Below are 18,405 nucleotides of genomic sequence, written 5' to 3'. Positions count from 1 at the left end.
AGTAATTGTAGGGATGCCACGGAGGAAAACTCCGTGTTGCCTAGACCACGGCCTTGCCCAACACAAGTTATAAATTCGGGCACCGCCGGGAATCGAACCCGAGACCCCAGGATTACAAGGCCAGCGTTCTAACCGCTAGACCACCTCATCTTATTATTATTTAGTGTTCTGTGTGATGACAGGTCCATATGAACAGGATCCTTCCATCCTTTTCTCGGACTGGGACCTGTTCATATACGTTCTTGGCAGATGATCCAGAAGTGGTTTGCCATTGCCTTCTTCTGTGTGTGAATGGAGTAATTGTTGGGATGCCACGGAGGAAAACTCCGTGTTGCCTAGACCACGGTCTTGCCCAACACAATTTATAAACTCGAACCCGAGACCCCAGGATTACAAGGCCAGCGTTTTAACTGCTAGACCACCACGATACCAAAATGTTGCATACCAATATTCAAAGTGAGCTTGGCAATCTTAACCCCAATACACCATTAGACCACAGTAGGCTTGTATTCAACTTCTTCCTCTAATATTATTAAAATTAATCATCTGATAAGTAGACTGAAAAACACTTCTGAAGTAGAGGAATCAGTTAATGCATCTGGTAACTGTGCAATGTCTGGATGCAGTTGGGTTCTCAATACCAAAAACACGGCACCACCTCCTGAAGGCTATAAGACGAAGTAATAGTGCACAGATATTGAATACTTTTACTTTTGTACGTTTAAGTTGAGCTGAAATCCATAAAAACTGCAATACTGTTGAAAATGTGTAAGTGAAGTTTTAATAAAATACAATACAGCATCAAATACTGTGTTGAAGAACAAATTGAAGCTGTTACTAGTCACATCTTTCCAAAATATGCAAAGAAGCACCTGGAATAATTTTTTCAGCTGAAAATGAAGACGATGGACAGCGAAACTATGATTCTGCATCACTTCATAGAACATCAACTGCTTGCTATATTGCTTAGCAAGAAATTTTAACACTTAAAATCATTTGCTATCTTGACTTTTTCCATCGTCTTTGTTTAAATGAAACCGACGTTTCAGAAACTGGCTCTGGTTCCGTCTTCAGGCTAGAGGGACAGCACCGAGTAGGTTTCCACAACATTGTGGTTTCTTTTAAACAAAGACGATGGAAAAAGTCCAGATAGCAAATGATTTTAAGTGTGATCCACCGTCGTCAGACTCCTTTAGAATTGAAGAAATTTTAAGTCAACAAGCTTCACAAAATTTGATTAGGAGCATATGAACACTATATAGCGATAAAAGAATACACACACACATGTATGTATAAGTTTCATCACCTAAAATAAGAACAAGCCGATCAGTTAAGATACACTACACATTTCAGGGCTCCAGATTACACAGCAATCATACTCACCCGGCGTCCTACGTGAGCGATTAAATGCGAGCGGTGCGAGTTGCGTGGGTGAAGCGGAAATATCAAACTGGCTGTTTGTGTGTCGCTGTCCTATGTTACGGCGAAGCGGTCAGCGGCCAAAGTCCGAGATCAAATATTTTGATATTTTCGTGCAGGTCGCTGCGCTGGCCAGTAAGGCGCATGCACAGAAAAGCTCTGACTTTGCAGTACAGGGAAGGCGCATGCGCAGAAAGACCGTGTGCTTCTATTGCGGTTCTCACGTAGGACACAACAAGCGATTCCCTATGTAGATGAAGATATCCGTATTCTGGGTTATTGCGCTGTGCAGTCTGGTCGATGTTAACCAACGTTTCGGAGGTCATACTGCCTCCGTCATCAGAGTATGAAGATGTCCGTCTTCTGGGTTATTGCGCTGTGCAGTCTGGTCGATGTTAACCAACGTTTCGGAGGTCATACTGCCTCCGTCATCAGAGTATGAAGATTTCTGTCTTCTGGGTTGTTGCGCTGTGCAGTCTGGTCGATGTTAACCAATGTTTCGGAGGTCATACTGCCTCCGTCATCAGGGCGATGAGTATGAAGATTTCTGTCTTCTGGGTTGTTGCGGTGTGTAGTCTGGTCGATGTTTACCAACGTTTCGGAGGTCACACTGCCTCCATCATCAGAGTATGAAGATTGCTGTCTTCTGGGTTGTTGCGGTGTGTAGTCTGGTCGATGTTAACCAACGTTTCAGAGGTCACACTGCTTCCATCATCAGAGTATGAAGATTGCTGTCTTCTGGGTTGTTGCGGTGTGTAGTCTGGTCGATGTTAACCAACGTTTCAGAGGTCACACTGCTTCCATCATCAGAGTATGAAGATTGCTGTCTTCTGGGTTGTTGCGGTGTGTAGTCTGGTCGATGTTTACCAACGTTTCAGAGGTCATACTGCCTCCATCATCAGAGTATGAAGATTTCTGTCTTCTGGGTTGTTGCGCTGTGCAGTCTGGTCGATGTTAACCAACGTTTCGGAGGTCATACTGCCTCCGTCATCAGGGCGATGACACACCATTCTGCTTATGCAGCTCGCACAGCTCGCTTCTTATCGCTTACGTAGGACATTGCCTTAGAAACTGACTGACTCTCTCTTGTAGAGGTTCTACCTTCAGTTGTGAGAATTCCCTGTTGTTGTGCAACTCAAATGTTTATCACTACCAGCTCATCAGCCTACCGCTGAACTTTCCTCTTGGGCAGTGCAATTGATTTCACATCTTCCTTTTTCTGCCTAATTTGAATTTACAGATGTATTACTCGTAAAATAAAAATAGTGCAGCCATATTGATTCACGGCCCCAAGGAGAACAGAACAAATGTGTACTTCAGAGTTCTAGCAAGACCTGAATCTTCTTATAAATAATTTTCCTGATATGTAGCAAATTATTACGAACAATAAAGTGCATTCGCATTTGTTACCAGAGCAATTATGAACGTTTCTTCTGTAACTACAAAAAGGGGTTATGTCACTCTTGTAACATCATCTGAAATGTGCTTTTTAAGGTTCTTTTAATTCTTCACGCAAATCACTGGAAATGAATTATAAAGAAACAAATTTGAGATCATATTAGTATAAAGTTGTTAAAATATGGCAGTCTTTATATAATACTGCCATAGAGAGAGAGAGGAATTATAAACATGCAATACAGAAGAGCACAAATGTGGATAAAGTATTAAATACTTAAAGCAAGAACAGAGGAACTGTTCCATCTAGGTATCGCAACGTCAATAATTCCGCTGAGAAACAGAACAACTTTTGTAATTCAAGTATATCTGGACCACCTAATAACAATTATTACTGAATTAATTATACTGGAGATGCCATCTTTGAACTCACCGCCGTGAAAATTACAAATCCTACTTAAGTTATAGTACTGGAATTATTGAACATTGTGGCCAAGTGGTTAGCATCCCTGCTTCATAGTCAGGAGGTCCCAGGTTCAAATCTCAGCCTGTTCCTCAGTCCCCAGTACATTAAGACAGGCTACAACCACTTCCTTACATATCCTTTATAATTCATTATTCATTAATCATTCCATCATCCAATGACATATAATCAAAGCTGCTTACAGCGTCAATAAATTAATTAAATACTTCATACTTCACTCCCAAACAAGAACAATATTAAATAATGAAATTCAAGCTTACAAATTTAGCATAATAAAATATTTGTATCTTAATTGCGTCATGTTTGTGTTATATCAATACATATATTTATTTTTCCAGTCTATACACAAAACTTGTTTTAAAATAATGTTGTTAAAATTATTTATAACTGTTGCAGTTTATCGTCTGTGGATATCAGACGTCCGACACATCACAATACAACCTGATAATGAACATCAAAATGCATACTCCAAATCAAGATGAAGACTGAAAATTAAAAATCAATAAACGTAATGCACAAATGTACAATAGTTTTTAAAAAAGCCTGATGATGATGTGGTAAACATCGAAACATGTCGTCGAAATCAAAAAGCGCTGAGATAGATGTAATATTATACGACACAGAAAAGCGTCATAAAATATAACATAATGCAATTTATATTGTAAATGTTATAAATAATCTTAACAACATTATTTTAAAACAAGTTTTGTGTATAGACTGGAAAAATAAATATATGTATTGATAATAAAATATCTTTCTTCTTTGAGCACAGTACAAAAACAGATAATGCCTGAAGAGACAAGTCTTAATTAACAAAATTTGAGATAATTCTTGGAAGTGGCACCCATAAAATGCATGCACAATTTTGTAACATCTATAAGATACATTTTATAAATAAATAAAGTAAAGGAAATTCATGTCATGGCCTGGTAAAGAAGATAAATAATATATTGCATGAATCGTGATCGCCTGCATACTCACCAATTGGTATATCATACATTTCTTCAATGTGTTTGCTGTTATTGGGTGACCCTGGACTTGGAGGTTTAGCGTTACCATTTATCTGGGCCCCGGGAGAGGGTGAGAGCTTTGGTGAACCTGCCGACGGTTTATTGTCAGTAGTAGTTGTGGTAGTAGAGGTCGTGGTGGATGTGATGGCTAGATCAGAGTTAGGTTGGGGAGTAGTGGGGGTTGTGGGGTTATCATCAGCTGGAACACACAACACAGAAAGACACACCCATATCAAAACTGTCAACACATGCATTTTGACTTTCTGGTCTGTTTAAAAAAAAAAATTACAAACACTTGGTTTCGGATTAATTTATGTTTCAATTCCAAGGTTTGTTATATTCAAAATATATGACGGCATTTTTTAAGCTCGTATCATACTTTTGAAATATAATAAAAAATTATAACGTCTGTAAATGATGTAACGCTATCTTAAAAATAGAATTTAATGTATAGAGTGGCACATAAGTTGTGTTAACAACACTTTAAACTTCGAGTCTTTGCTATTAATACTAAGTTATCTGTTTATATCAAGTACAGTTGTTTGTTAAACTTTGCATTTTTAATGCTCCCTAGCAGATAGAAAACTACAATAATAATAATTATTGAATTAATGATGATACTGGAAGTACCATCATTAAATATCTCAGATTTCACTACAATAAAACCAATAACTTCCATGGCACACAACTTCACTTAACGTTCATCAACTGATCAGAAACTTGTCAGATTACAAATCAATGAAAAAACTCAAAAGAACAAGTATTCCATGCAGATAATTTCAGCTTTTGTTGATAAATTCTGAACTCTTTAATCCACAGGCAAAACTATCCCTAACCTCAATAAACCATTTCAAGAATGTAACCACGTAGCTGAGCTAAGAAGAAGTGAAATACTGACATCGACATACAAATTATTGCACAAACTTTTGCTCAGTCTCATTTGAAGTCAACAAGAAACAATTCCAACAAACTTGTGACACGGCAACGTTGCTTTCAGCGATAGCTAAATCTCTACAGTTCTACAGCGCTAAAATTTCCAAATGAAGATGGTCCTAATACAGATGAAATTCTGAGAATGACACCTTATACGAGGCGCGTCCTCAAAGTAAGTTTCCCACTCGTCCCACAGCTAGCAAACCTTATATTGCGCGAAGCGACTGTGCGTACGTGATAGAGCAATGACGTAGCATGGCGCATGCACTAACGGCACCTCCCGCGTTCTCACAGTAGCATCGTTGCAGCTGTTGAAGATGGAGGTTCTTATTCCAGCTCCCGCCGACTGTGAAGTGCGGTCAGTGATAACGCTAGGCCGCACACGGCTCGACGGACAGCGAGTCTCCTGCAGGAGTTCAGCTGGGAGGTGTTTAATCATTCACCCTACAGCCCGGACCTCGCTCCCAGTGATTTCCATCTTTTCCTACACCTCAAGAAATTCCTGTCCGGTCAGCGTCAGCGTTTTGAGAATGACAGAGAGGCGGAGATGGTTGTCACACAGTGGTTCCAATCCCAGGCGGCAGACTTCTACGACACAGGTATTCAAAAGTTGGTCCCACGGTATGACCAATGTCTCAATTCCGGTGGCGAATATGTTGAAAAATAGCTGGACACTTGCTGTATCTGTTGCAATAAATATTTCCATGAAATTGTGTTTTGTTTCTGTAAACGGCCCCAGGGAAACTGACTTTGAGGACGCGCCTCGTACATGAGGCTAATCATTAAGAATTTCCCGCGGACAGATCAAGTTGTAGTAGAATGGAAAATCAACACAACTGCAAGCACTGAAGTGATGGTCTTTTCACTCATCTGGTATGTAAAAAATGTGAGACCTTGAACACAAACACAGATCTACGTGGAGCTGTCCAATATTTATGTCTATTCAATATGATGGAAAACGTGGGATATTCATAATCTAACATTCATTTTATTATTTGAATATTTATTCACAGAAAATAAGGAGTCTAGATTAATTACGAAAAGGAAACTTATGTGGCACCCTATATTATTCAATTCAATAATAAGAAAAATAACAAATTTGCAGTTGCATACTACATGGAAGAAGTTTCCTCATGATCCAAACAATTACCACTGTCATCAAATACAAATTGTCTGCATTGAAAGCTGAAATCCACAAAGCTTTGCATTAAACTATGGTTCTTTACAGGGGGTTTATCAAGATACTTACCAAAATCTTCACCTGGAAAAAAAAAAAAAAAAAATCTGGGTCACATTATAACAGCCATAATGTGCCTCATGAGGTCTAATTAAATTGGTAAAAACTGTCTTCTGAAACTGAACAACTTGTATTTCCATATTTCAGACTTGTAACATTTCATATATCTCACCTTCCACATGCAAACTAGGAACGCTCCATTACGTCCGAGTTGCATCAAGCTCTGACGTAAAGAAAGTTATTCAAACTGGAATGGTCTGTTTACAAGTAATTTTCATGTTACTAATATTACTTCATCTGCAAGTTACAGCTCTCAATGGTAGCAAAAATGTGACAGATTACTAACTGTCCGTCTTCTTCCATATAGCACGCCGTTATTTTAAGACAGCGCCATTTTGTGAACACTTCTTATATTCCTATTTAAATGAAAAACCAAACATTTTGTGAACAGACCAGCAAAATCTATTTTTTTTCTCAGTTTAAATTAATTATTTAACAACAAATACACATATTAGTGTTTACAACATTATAAAAAGCATTTTGTTGTTAGAAGACAGGAAAGAGGATGGCTTCATCTGAACGTTCAAAATGCAGTTAATACACGTAAGTATAAAACCAACACATATAACTTTTGTAAGCTGTTATTTAAATTAAAATTAGAAGCAGATATACTAACGATACAACGTAACTGTGTAAGAATCACACCCCTGAATGCCTCCTTAGACTAAACTGTAAGCAAATTAGTCCACGCTATAAAGAGGAGAGTCTCTCATTTTATGATTGTCCAGCCAACGAGTAATTTACGATTCGCTATGAATTTTTACCAAATTCCACTTAAACCACAATATAAATTAATTATTACACAAGTCTTTGTTATTGCAATATATTGTAAAAATTCAGAATTTATATATTCATGAACCAGAGATTTTAATCCCGCTTGTCAAGTCATGATATTGCTTTATTACGTAAATGTATACTTTTAAGTTATCTGAAATTATGACTGTAACATTTTTCAATCTGCGTAATCAGAATTTCAAAACATAAAACAGATCTACATGCACGTATCCGATTAAATTACGGTTTGTTAACATTCATGCTGCTAGCTACATTACTGCGATCAAAGGTTATCGTAACATAGCTCGATACAGAATGCTGCTCACCTGCTATTGATATAGGAGATGATGGCGCACTTGAAATTATTCTGAAACACAATCATCACAGATGTTTCACTCGTTAGTTTGAATGCAAAGACACGGAAAAGATATAACAAAAAGGATCCAATACATGACAAAATCATTATGGAATACTGAAATATGCACAGCAATCATTAACAATACGCCTTCAACTGTGTTTATTGTCAAAACAACAACAATTTCATTCATATTTTCTAGCAGAGTGCCTGCACTTTTACTGCAGGGAAATTTGAGAAATGTTAACATTTTGAAATTTGTTTTATAACATTTAGTTTATTTGTCTTCAAACAATCATCTATCACAATTAAATTTCTCTATTAAAAAAAAAATCTTCACCACGACTCAAAACTGAGGACCTTTTTTTAAGTTTGTGAGCTTTGTTACTTCAGTCCCCTTGCTGAAAAAATGTTGATAAAATGTACGTTCTTCCTTTGAAATTCTTTTGAAGGTATAGAAAACCATCTTCACTGGGATTCAAACCCATAACATTTTTTTTCAGGGTTATGGCCTTTGTTCCTGTAAACCTCCTGTTGAAACAAACAACTCTCTTCCTGGTCTCAAGGAATAAGCATGTCATATTTTGTGCAAATTAGGTTTTTGTTTTCAAGCTACAAGCAAACACACACATAAACACAATTTCAATTGTATATTTAAGCTACAATAGAAATAAGACATACTTTACCTCTTCTATGAAAAAAAAGTGGAACGCTTAATGTGCCTTATGTGCAGATACGAGGTGCGATCGAAAGGTTTCCAGACTGCGCGTATAAAAACCTGTACACTTATCTCAGGTATTAAATTCATCCATCGCCCTCGAAGTAGTTCCCCTGGGAGTGAACACAACGATCCCAGCGCCGCTGCCAAGCCTGGAAGCATCCCTGGAAATCTTTCTTTGTCAGCCTGTCAAGCACCATCTGCGATTCTGCCTGAATCTCTTCTATCGTCTCAAATCTCCTTCCCTTTAGCTGAATTTTCATCTTTGGGAAGAGGAAGAAGTCACACGGAGCTTAGAAAGGAAGTTGGGGTCGGTTCTTGCAAGATCTTTGAGCTCCTGACAAACGAGAAGTCGATTCTGCTTCTGGTCCTCAGACAGGAGCCTTGGCGTCGCATGTGGAGTTCTTCCTTTAGAATCAGCTGACAGGTCCCATAGCCTATCCCAACAATGTCGCACAAGTCGTTGATGGTACGACGTCGATCTTCGTAACATTTTCGGGCGTTGTGCTCGAAGATGGTCGTCCAGAACGCTCGTCATCATCGACAGAGGTTCGGCCATTTTTAAAACGTGAATGCCACACAAAAGTTTGCGGACTCCCCAAATGCTTGCTTTAGCATTTCATAGGTTTCCGTAGCCGTTTTGGCGAGTCTTTGGCAAAATTTGATGCACACGCCATTCCGAAATCGCAGGAGGGTCGGTGTAATGCACTACCAAAACGCCCGTAACTAAGAAACAAATGCTAATTCGATGATGCCGGCTGGCACACTGATTCACTATGAATGTAGGCCGCACCCCCTAGCGACAGAAGCTCGTCCTACTTCCGGTTCGCCCTCTATTGACACAGTCTTGAAACTTTCCGATCGCACCTCGTACTTCCATACCCTACTTATCAGCAGTACTTTGTGGGAACAAATTTGATTTTGCTACACACCGCTATTACAGTAATACCCACGCAACGTCGAAGTTCGCAGGCACAGACAACGCAACCACTGCTCACCGTAGACCGACAACGAAAACCTCAACACAGGCCAGTGGGCACTGAGCTAAGTAACTCGGTTTAGATAATACACCAACTCTTGTGCAATTAATGTCAAGTTTGGTGTTACACGAGTATGGTTTTATGAAGTGCGACATTTTACGCTTTATAACAAACCATCATCGTCTTATGAACTGTACGAATTAATTTGTTTGCCACTGACGGCCTCTTGAGGTCGATATGCATTTGGCGCAAAGTGTATTTTCGAAGTGTAAACAGTTTTGTTTGCATGCGTGATATGCGAGGTTTTAAGACCACATTTTACGTACTGCAAAAAACTAACATCTCAATAGAGCTGTCCATATCAATACTTTTTCCAGTCTTATAATTCTTGTCGACTTTGGTCTCCAGCATTCCAGAATTCCAGAATTTATTTATTTTTTCAAGTGAAGTACCTAATTCTACATACGCATGTATCGTATGACGTACTTACTTGCTATTGCTTATTGGAGACTTGGGAGACTGAGGAGAACTTTTCTTAAGGGTGTACGTGCCACGCTGGCAATCCGTGGCCAGTTTGTCTACTATCGCTTCCAGTTCTGCATATACCTGACAACACCAAACAAATTAACAAGGACGTAGTAAAACCCACCACATTACTTTTCATAAGAATACAGTACATTATTAAATCAACGAGCAATCAAATTACTCAATGGGTCAGTGGCTCTCAACAACAGGTCTACAGATCATTTCAAACACCTAAATAATATTTAATAACAAATAGAAAAAAATTATTATATCTAAACAAATTAATGAAAAATATCTTATATATGAATATTAGAGCATGGGAATAAAAAATCTTCGTGCAATTTGCTTCAAATCTGAAATTAAAATTAAATGAAACAATTGTACCAACACACACACAAATAATATTTCAAAAGTATTTCCTATGAAATTTATAATTAATTTTTCCACCTTCATATACACAAAAAATTTATGCAGAGTTTACTTTAAATCTGTGTAATTTCTTGAGAATTATACACAGAATAAAGGCTCGACTTTAAGGCCGAGGACTATTGAGATGGACGGTAAAGTTTGCATGCCATACAACTTCTTACATACGTTGAGTCTGTTGTTTAAGGAGGCAGAGACAACGGTTAACACCTTCTTAAGAGCTTTGGCACAGACAGATCTGATGTTCTCCTTCAGGCCAATTCTCATCCTTGGTTTTTTGTTGAAAATAATGCTCTTAAGACGATCCCACAAAAAGAAAAATAAACTTCGATGAGCGGGATTAGCCAACACTGCACTAATAAAATACAGAATCGCTACATTTTTCTTCTTAAATTTACCTTCAGTTCTCATTTCCTACACACACACTTTCTATAAAACATTTTAATACCATTTCTTTCAGTTCTTTGTAAAAACTAGAAAAGTTTGTGTGCGTGCATAATGGTATGAACGAGATACACGAAGAAAGCTCTGCGTAGTTTGTATCCATAATACTGACAAACGACACAGAGAGTACGAACATTAACTTTATTTTAACACGTAAGATTTGACCTGTGGTAAAGGGATGCTCGAAGATGATAAAACATAATAAGTCAATATGACCAACATGGATAAAGCTGAAGATTTCCGTCTTCTGGGTTGTTGCGCCGTGTAGTCTGGTAGATGTTTAACAACGTTTCAGAGGTCATACTGCCTCCATCATCAGGGCGATGAATATATATAAACATCTACCATACTACACAGCGCAACAACCCAGAAGACAGAAATCTTCATACTCTGATGACGGAGGCAGTATGACCTCTGAAACGTTGGTTAACATTGACCAGACTACACAGCGCAACAACCCAGAAGACAGAAATCTTCATACTCTGATGACGGAGGCAGTATGACCTCTGAAACGTTGGTTAACATTGACCAGACTACACAGCGCTACAACCCAGAAGACAGAAATCTTCATACTCTGATGACGGAGGCAGTATGACCTCTGAAACGTTGGTTAACATTGACCAGACTACACAGCGCAACAACCCAGAAGACAGAAATCTTCATACTCTGATGACGGAGGCAGTATGACCTCTGAAACGTTGGTTAACATTGACCAGACTACACAGCGCAACAACCCAGAAGACAGAAATCTTCATACTCTGATGACGGAGGCAGTATGACCTCTGAAACGTTGGTTAACATTGACCAGACTACACAGCGCAACAACCCAGAAGACAGAAATCTTCATACTCTGATGACGGAGGCAGTATGACCTCTGAAACGTTGGTTAACATTGACCAGACTACACAGCGCTACAACCCAGAAGACAGAAATCTTCATACTCTGATGACGGAGGCAGTATGACCTCTGAAACGTTGGTTAACATTGACCAGACTACACAGCGCAACAACCCAGAAGACAGAAATCTTCATACTCTGATGACGGAGGCAGTATGACCTCTGAAACGTTGGTTAACATTGACCAGACTACACAGCGCAACGACCCAGAAGACAGAAATCTTCATACTCTGATGACGGAGGCAGTATGACCTCTGAAACGTTGGTTAACATTGACCAGACTACACAGCGCAACAACCCAGAAGACAGAAATCTTCATACTCTGATGACGGAGGCAGTATGACCTCTGAAACGTTGGTTAACATTGACCAGACTACACAGCGCAACAACCCAGAAGACAGAAATCTTCATACTCTGATGACGGAGGCAGTATGACCTCTGAAACGTTGGTTAACATTGACCAGACTACACAGCGCTACAACCCAGAAGACAGAAATCTTCATACTCTGATGACGGAGGCAGTATGACCTCTGAAACGTTGGTTAACATTGACCAGACTACACAGCGCAACAACCCAGAAGACAGAAATCTTCATACTCTGATGACGGAGGCAGTATGACCTCTGAAACGTTGGTTAACATTGACCAGACTACACAGCGCAACGACCCAGAAGACAGAAATCTTCATACTCTGATGACGGAGGCAGTATGACCTCTGAAACGTTGGTTAACATTGACCAGACTACACAGCGCAACAACCCAGAAGACAGAAATCTTCATACTCTGATGACGGAGGCAGTATGACCTCTGAAACGTTGGTTAACATTGACCAGACTACACAGCGCAACAACCCAGAAGACAGAAATCTTCATACTCTGATGACGGAGGCAGTATGACCTCTGAAACGTTGGTTAACATTGACCAGACTACACAGCGCAACAACCCAGAAGACAGAAATCTTCATACTCTGATGACGGAGGCAGTATGACCTCTGAAACGTTGGTTAACATTGACCAGACTACACAGCGCAACAACCCAGAAGACAGAAATCTTCATACTCTGATGACGGAGGCAGTATGACCTCTGAAACGTTGGTTAACATCGACCAGACTACACAGCGCAACAACCCAGAAGACAGAAATCTTCATACTCTGATGACGGAGGCAGTATGACCTCTGAAACGTTGGTAAACATCGACCAGACTACACAGCGCAACAACCCAGAAGACAGAAATCTTCATACTCTGATGACGGAGGCAGTATGACCTCTGAAACGTTGGTTAACATCGACCAGACTACACAGCGCAACAACCCAGAAGACAGAAATCTTCATACTCTGATGACGGAGGCAGTATGACCTCTGAAACGTTGGTAAACATCGACCAGACTACACAGCGCAACAACCCAGAATACAGAAATCTTCATACTCATCGCCCTGATGATGGAGGCAGTATGACCTCTGAAACGTTGGTAAACATCGACCAGACTACACAGCGCAACAACCCAGAAGACAGAAATCTTCATACTCTGATGACGGAGGCAGTATGCACATGCATGAGCACACAGACAGACACACGTACATATTTTCACAGAAGAGTCAAAGTAAACAGACTGGGAGAAAAAGCATTTTCTTAAGCTGACCTCAAAAAAACCACGTAACTGTGACGGATGCTGCAGTTAATGACACCTCATGGTCTTAATCAGTGAATAGCCTAAGTGACATCACGGCTATGTAAGACTTTCTCACGTAATAATTTGCTGGGCGTCGCAAATTGGGTTTTTAAGGATGTAAATTTGCACCTAACGTGAGAATGAACAACTCTGTCGAGACAGTGGCTTACCTTCGCTGTTTCCGCGTGGAAGACTTGCTCTGCAGAAAACAACGTCTGGAGATTGGTCACTAGAAAAAGCACCCTTGAGTCATGCAGCGCAGGCAGTTCATCGTGTAGTTCCGAGTTCAACAGTTCGTACGTCCTCTTAGCTTCTTCCAGAGTTTCTCTTGCTTTTGACACCCTAATTTCATCACGTTTCTTCGGATTACCTTGCAGCGACTGGAAATTGTGACGTTGGCTGTCATAGTCCACTAATTTGCGACCGCGCTTGTCAATTTTTTTCTGCAATCGAATGAGAAAAACCTCATGAAGATCATGATAATGATTTTATGATAATTTTTTGAAAAAATGAGCCCTTTTTCATGTTGTATTTTTATTAATCAATTGCATCACAGCCAAATTTGCATTATGAGAACACGTGTTATAGGAGAAATTACAGGAACGGTACAGCTCTGAAATAATACAAAGTTTCTACGTACATGCGGTCTGAATGCTGCCAGGTGACATATTTATTTATTAAATCTAACTTATTCATATGAGAAATTTAGAGTAAATTGTAAATCAAATTTACATAATTGCAATTTTATTAATACAATGCACAAATTATGCGGCTCTCTCTTCGTCCCGTCACCGACTCTTTCTTAGGTCTGAGAATTCATGTCAGAACTTCGTCCTTGGACGTCGTCAATATATATATTTCTTTTTCCTTTCGGTGAATCCGTTCCGCAATACTACGTACCCTCATTTCAGGGAACTGACTCTGGTATGTGTTGAGCGGGATGAGAACCTGGTCACCAAGCTTATGACTGAAGTCCTGCCAAAGCATCTCGATATTCTGCGCTTGTACGTACAGGAGATCGTGGCCAACCCAGTTACTCTCGTAGATTTCATTCAGGGAGTCCATTAGCGTCTTGCTCGCAGCTTGTACCGCTACACAAATAAGACAATCAAATTACGTGGAAGCATCAACACAGACATCTTGCGGTATACCAACTTCTTTCTTAGATTTTGGATAAATTTTGTAATTAAATGTGGGTTTTTTAATTTTTTATTTAAAAATGTTAAAAGGCCAATTATGATGGCCATATTCTATTGATACTATATTACAAAGTTGGACCATATGGAAAATCTTTAAAAAACCTTCTTCTGCATGTCATGATACTTATATTTTGTTACGAACAGTACAAGATAATTGACGAGGCATTACAGATCAGCAGATGAGAAGTAGTAGTTAAATGTGTGTTTCCACAAACAATTAAAATAAAGTATTAAAGATTTTCTCTGTATATCAAATCTAAAACTTCTTGACGATGGTGAAGAGTCAATTGAATAAAACTTTACTTGGATATCATCCATCGTCTAGTAAAATATAAAACGTAAAACGATGTTTCGGAGATGGGGCTCTATCTCCGTCTTCAGGTTCCTACACAGTTGGGGATTAGCTCTATCTAGTGGGCCCAACTGTGTAGGAACCTGAAGACGGAGATAGAGCCCCATCTCCGAAACGTCGTTTTACATTTTATATTTACTAGATGATGGATAATATCCAAGGAAATTTTTATTCAATTTTCTCTGTAGCCGCGCGGTCTGAGGCATCATGCTTCTGACCGGTGACACGGAATGCTCTCTGGTTCGAGTCTCGGGGGGAGAAGAAATTTTCTCATGAGCTTTCGACCAGTCCAGCATCGTGAGGAAATTGGGGAGCTACAATCCGGTCAGGAAAAGCTAGCAATGGCTGGGGGTTCGTCGTGATGATGACACATCACCCTAGATCTGGTTGGATGATCGTTCACCTCTGCTTAGGCATGTGAACGTGAGGCTTTGGCTCTCAGAGGGCTGTTACGCCACGGATTTAATTTTATAATTAATGATTTTCTGGTATCAGCACAAACAGTGCAGAAGATTATTCATAAGAATAGCCTTACGATGAACGTCATGTCCTGAGAGACATTGCAAACGGAATAGAAACTTTATTAGTACTGACTTAATAATTTTAGGTATAAATTAATTAATTAATTGGGCTGGATTGTATTAAATCTGTTGAACAGACTTTCAGACTAAAAATATGGATTTACAAGGATTTTCTTAATCGCTGATACTGATAGAGCAACTATATGGACACTGGACCTATCTTTATTGTTATTGTTGTTATTATAATTTATTCTTATGATCATCACTGACCACCGCCAGCATCGCAGCAACATTTATTAAAGCGCATTACAGCCAAGTGATCAAAAATGGAAAATTTAGCTTTTTACAGATGTGAAATGAAAGCCCACAAGACTTGGGGGGTATCTAGCATAATAATTTTTCATTGTTCTTCTCTCTTTTAAAATTAGTGCCAAAATAAACTTTCAGTGGTTCCCATGACATAAGAAAATTAAAATCTCCCGCTTTGCCCCTCAAAACACTTCCATCATAAGCCACAGGAAGGTGGGTAATGGATTCTTACAGAATTTTTAGTAGTAATCCATTTGGGGGTCGCCCTTCATGGACTAGTGATTAGCGTGCTTGCCAATGGATCCATAGTTCGTGGGTTCAAACCCAGCCGAGGTCGATGGATTTTAAGGGTGATAAGAATCCGAAACACAACTTCCTTCGGAGGGGAAGTAAAGCTGACGGTCCCATGTCGTAGATTTACAACGTGTGAAAGAATCTTACGAGCATGAACGAGATGTTTCGTAAGCAAAATTCAGCAGCCATTTCTCACCCAAATCTCTACTAGATGGCTCTAGTAGACAAATCAGGATTGAGTAGAAATTGTGCAGAGGCAGTGGGCTCGTCACTTGCTACTCAAATGCACACTTCAAAGACAAAGAAAGCTCCCACATGGGAGGAAGCCGAGGCTCGGCTTCGAGCTTTTGTCCCATTGAGTCAGTCAATCCAAGACATAAAATTAGTTTACATTTAAAAATTTCATTGGTCTAAGAATTTAAATGAATATGTGGTAATGGATTTTCATATCTGAAACTAACTAGCCAGAGACGTTTTTGTACTTAATGTTATTTAAGTAACTTGAATTTAATCTTATTTTTACGGTACTGCAGAGAAACTGCATTTTTTTAAACTGAAATTTCAAGTTTTTTAAAAACTTCAAATTACAAGGTCATTACCTCGTATGCATCTGATGTAGTTGTTGAATTCCTTCTGAAGCCTGTTTGCAGCATTCTGCTGTCTTGTAAAGTTTGTGAGATGCTCGTCAAAGATATCATCAGCTGTCCGGTCTACCTTGCCAAGATTCTGTAGGATCTGTAACAAACATAAAATGTCCCAATGAGCAATACTCCAATGATGCCAACACTTCAGAGGCAAACAAGTAATATTTACGAAACACAGATTAATTACTAGTTTTAATTGACGAGACCATCAGTTACTTCCAATACCAAAGATGCAGTCTAACCAAACTTTTTACTGCCAGACTGAACAAATAACACTGGAACAAACATCAGATAATGACGATAAATACGTGACGGAAATGGTTCTGCTGGTCACACAGGGGTTTGGCAAAACACGGAAAGGGAGGCGGAAAACACAGATTTAATGATGTAAAAGAAAAGCAGGAATATACAGCGAGATTCAGTTATAATTTACAGCAGAACCAGTTAACGTTTGGTCATTATAACCATTATTCGCTGTGTGTGGGGAAAAAAAAGGCCTTCACAAATCACATATCAACAACAAACGACTACATAATACTTAATAAAAACCTATAATGATTAAATATTTATCTAGAACATACTGATATAATTCAAAAGGAAATTAAAAAATATTTTTAAAATACATAGATATACATAATAATTATCGCCTGGTTTATTTTAAACGTAATTTAGTATGAAAACTTATTTCTGCATTATTTGGATGCATTTGAGATTTTTTTTATTAATCTTAGGCCAGAGCCTCGCCATTTTCCAAGAAGTTAATTAACGTTTACGGCATTCAGAGCTAGTGAATATGTAACTAACGGCTCCTTGGGCATTGTTTCTTCAATGTATTCGTCACTGTTCTGAACACTCTTTTTCCTGCAATATTGAGCGTCTAACATGTTCGAAAGTTGTTTTTCTTATCTGTTCCAACCAGTCATAAAAAAACATGTTGACCTTCAGTACCGGCATTGGTATTTGCAGAAACATCCTGACAATTCGTCAGGTTTTCTGAAACGATATAAGTTCCAATAATGCTTTGTGAACGTCATCAAAACCCATATTCTCTAACATTTTTTGTTCTTAGTTGAGATTGTCCTAGAATGCAGATAAAATATGCTTTCTTATTCTTGCACAAAGTCGAAAATATAGACGACAATAAGATGATTTTTTTTTACACAGATAAAAGTTCTAGTAAAACGTTCTGACTGGCGAATGATTTCAACTTTTTAACGCACAGAAAAGAACTTTGCCTTCTTTGCAAACATGTTGATCACTGAAGCGTAAAACCTACACTACGAGTTACCAGCCAGGCTGTTTACAGCAGTGGTATTCAACCTTTTTTGTTCGCGTACTCCCAGATATTCAACTTTGTACCCCCAAAGTTGTTGGTGTATAATTCAAGTTATATATAGTATATAATTACATCTAAAATAAATTAACGCAAACAGCACACTTCCCCCCCCCCCCCCAGAGAAACAAATTTTACTCGTTTTTAACACATTTTTGAATACAAATTTATGTAACTGAAATGTGAAGTTGTAATTTTCTCGCTACATCAGTTTTTATAATTTTTTTTTTTGTATTTACAGAGTCAAAACACAATCACAAGTTTTTTAAAAACAAATATCTAAACCTAATACTAATTTCCCCCTTCTAGTCTTCTGGTCTGTCACGTCCTGTGGAATTGTACGTAGAGATCAAAATTTTACAGGACCCTACTGGCTTCATATTCAACCAACCCTAGTCAGGCGTTGCATCAAAAATTTTGTATGCATT

General features: G+C 38.8%; 1 protein-coding gene across 8 annotated transcripts in view; it reads right to left on the bottom strand.

Moving 5' to 3' along the window:
• The window catches only part of Amph (amphiphysin), an 88,118-nt gene that overhangs the window by 5,143 nt on the left and 64,570 nt on the right, over positions 1 to 18,405 (bottom strand). For 2 of the 8 annotated variants that reach the window (XM_087352945.1, XM_087352947.1), the window contains 8 exons: positions 16,600 to 16,735; positions 14,226 to 14,416; positions 13,496 to 13,768; positions 10,485 to 10,610; positions 9,856 to 9,971; positions 7,639 to 7,679; positions 6,491 to 6,502; positions 4,280 to 4,507 (listed from right to left, as the gene is read on the bottom strand). In XM_087352945.1, the coding sequence (XP_087209071.1) occupies positions 4,280 to 4,507; positions 6,491 to 6,502; positions 7,639 to 7,679; positions 9,856 to 9,971; positions 10,485 to 10,610; positions 13,496 to 13,768; positions 14,226 to 14,416; positions 16,600 to 16,735 (1,123 nt within the window). Of the gene's footprint in view, positions 1 to 4,279; positions 4,508 to 6,490; positions 6,503 to 7,638; positions 7,680 to 9,855; positions 9,972 to 10,484; positions 10,611 to 13,495; positions 13,769 to 14,225; positions 14,417 to 16,599; positions 16,736 to 16,831; positions 16,976 to 18,405 lie in introns of those variants that run through there. The other 6 variants (XM_087352950.1, XM_087352946.1, XM_087352948.1 and 3 more) reach the window with 6 other exon arrangements.

The sequence above is a fragment of the Zootermopsis nevadensis genome, unplaced genomic scaffold, assembly GCF_977971745.1.
Source record: "Zootermopsis nevadensis isolate Lab colony 2312 unplaced genomic scaffold, Znev_1.0 Znev_ptg000021l, whole genome shotgun sequence".
Lineage (NCBI taxonomy): Eukaryota > Metazoa > Arthropoda > Insecta > Blattodea > Termopsidae > Zootermopsis > Zootermopsis nevadensis.
Note: the sequence above shows the minus strand (reverse complement) of the source record. Positions and strands in the feature narration are given on the sequence as shown.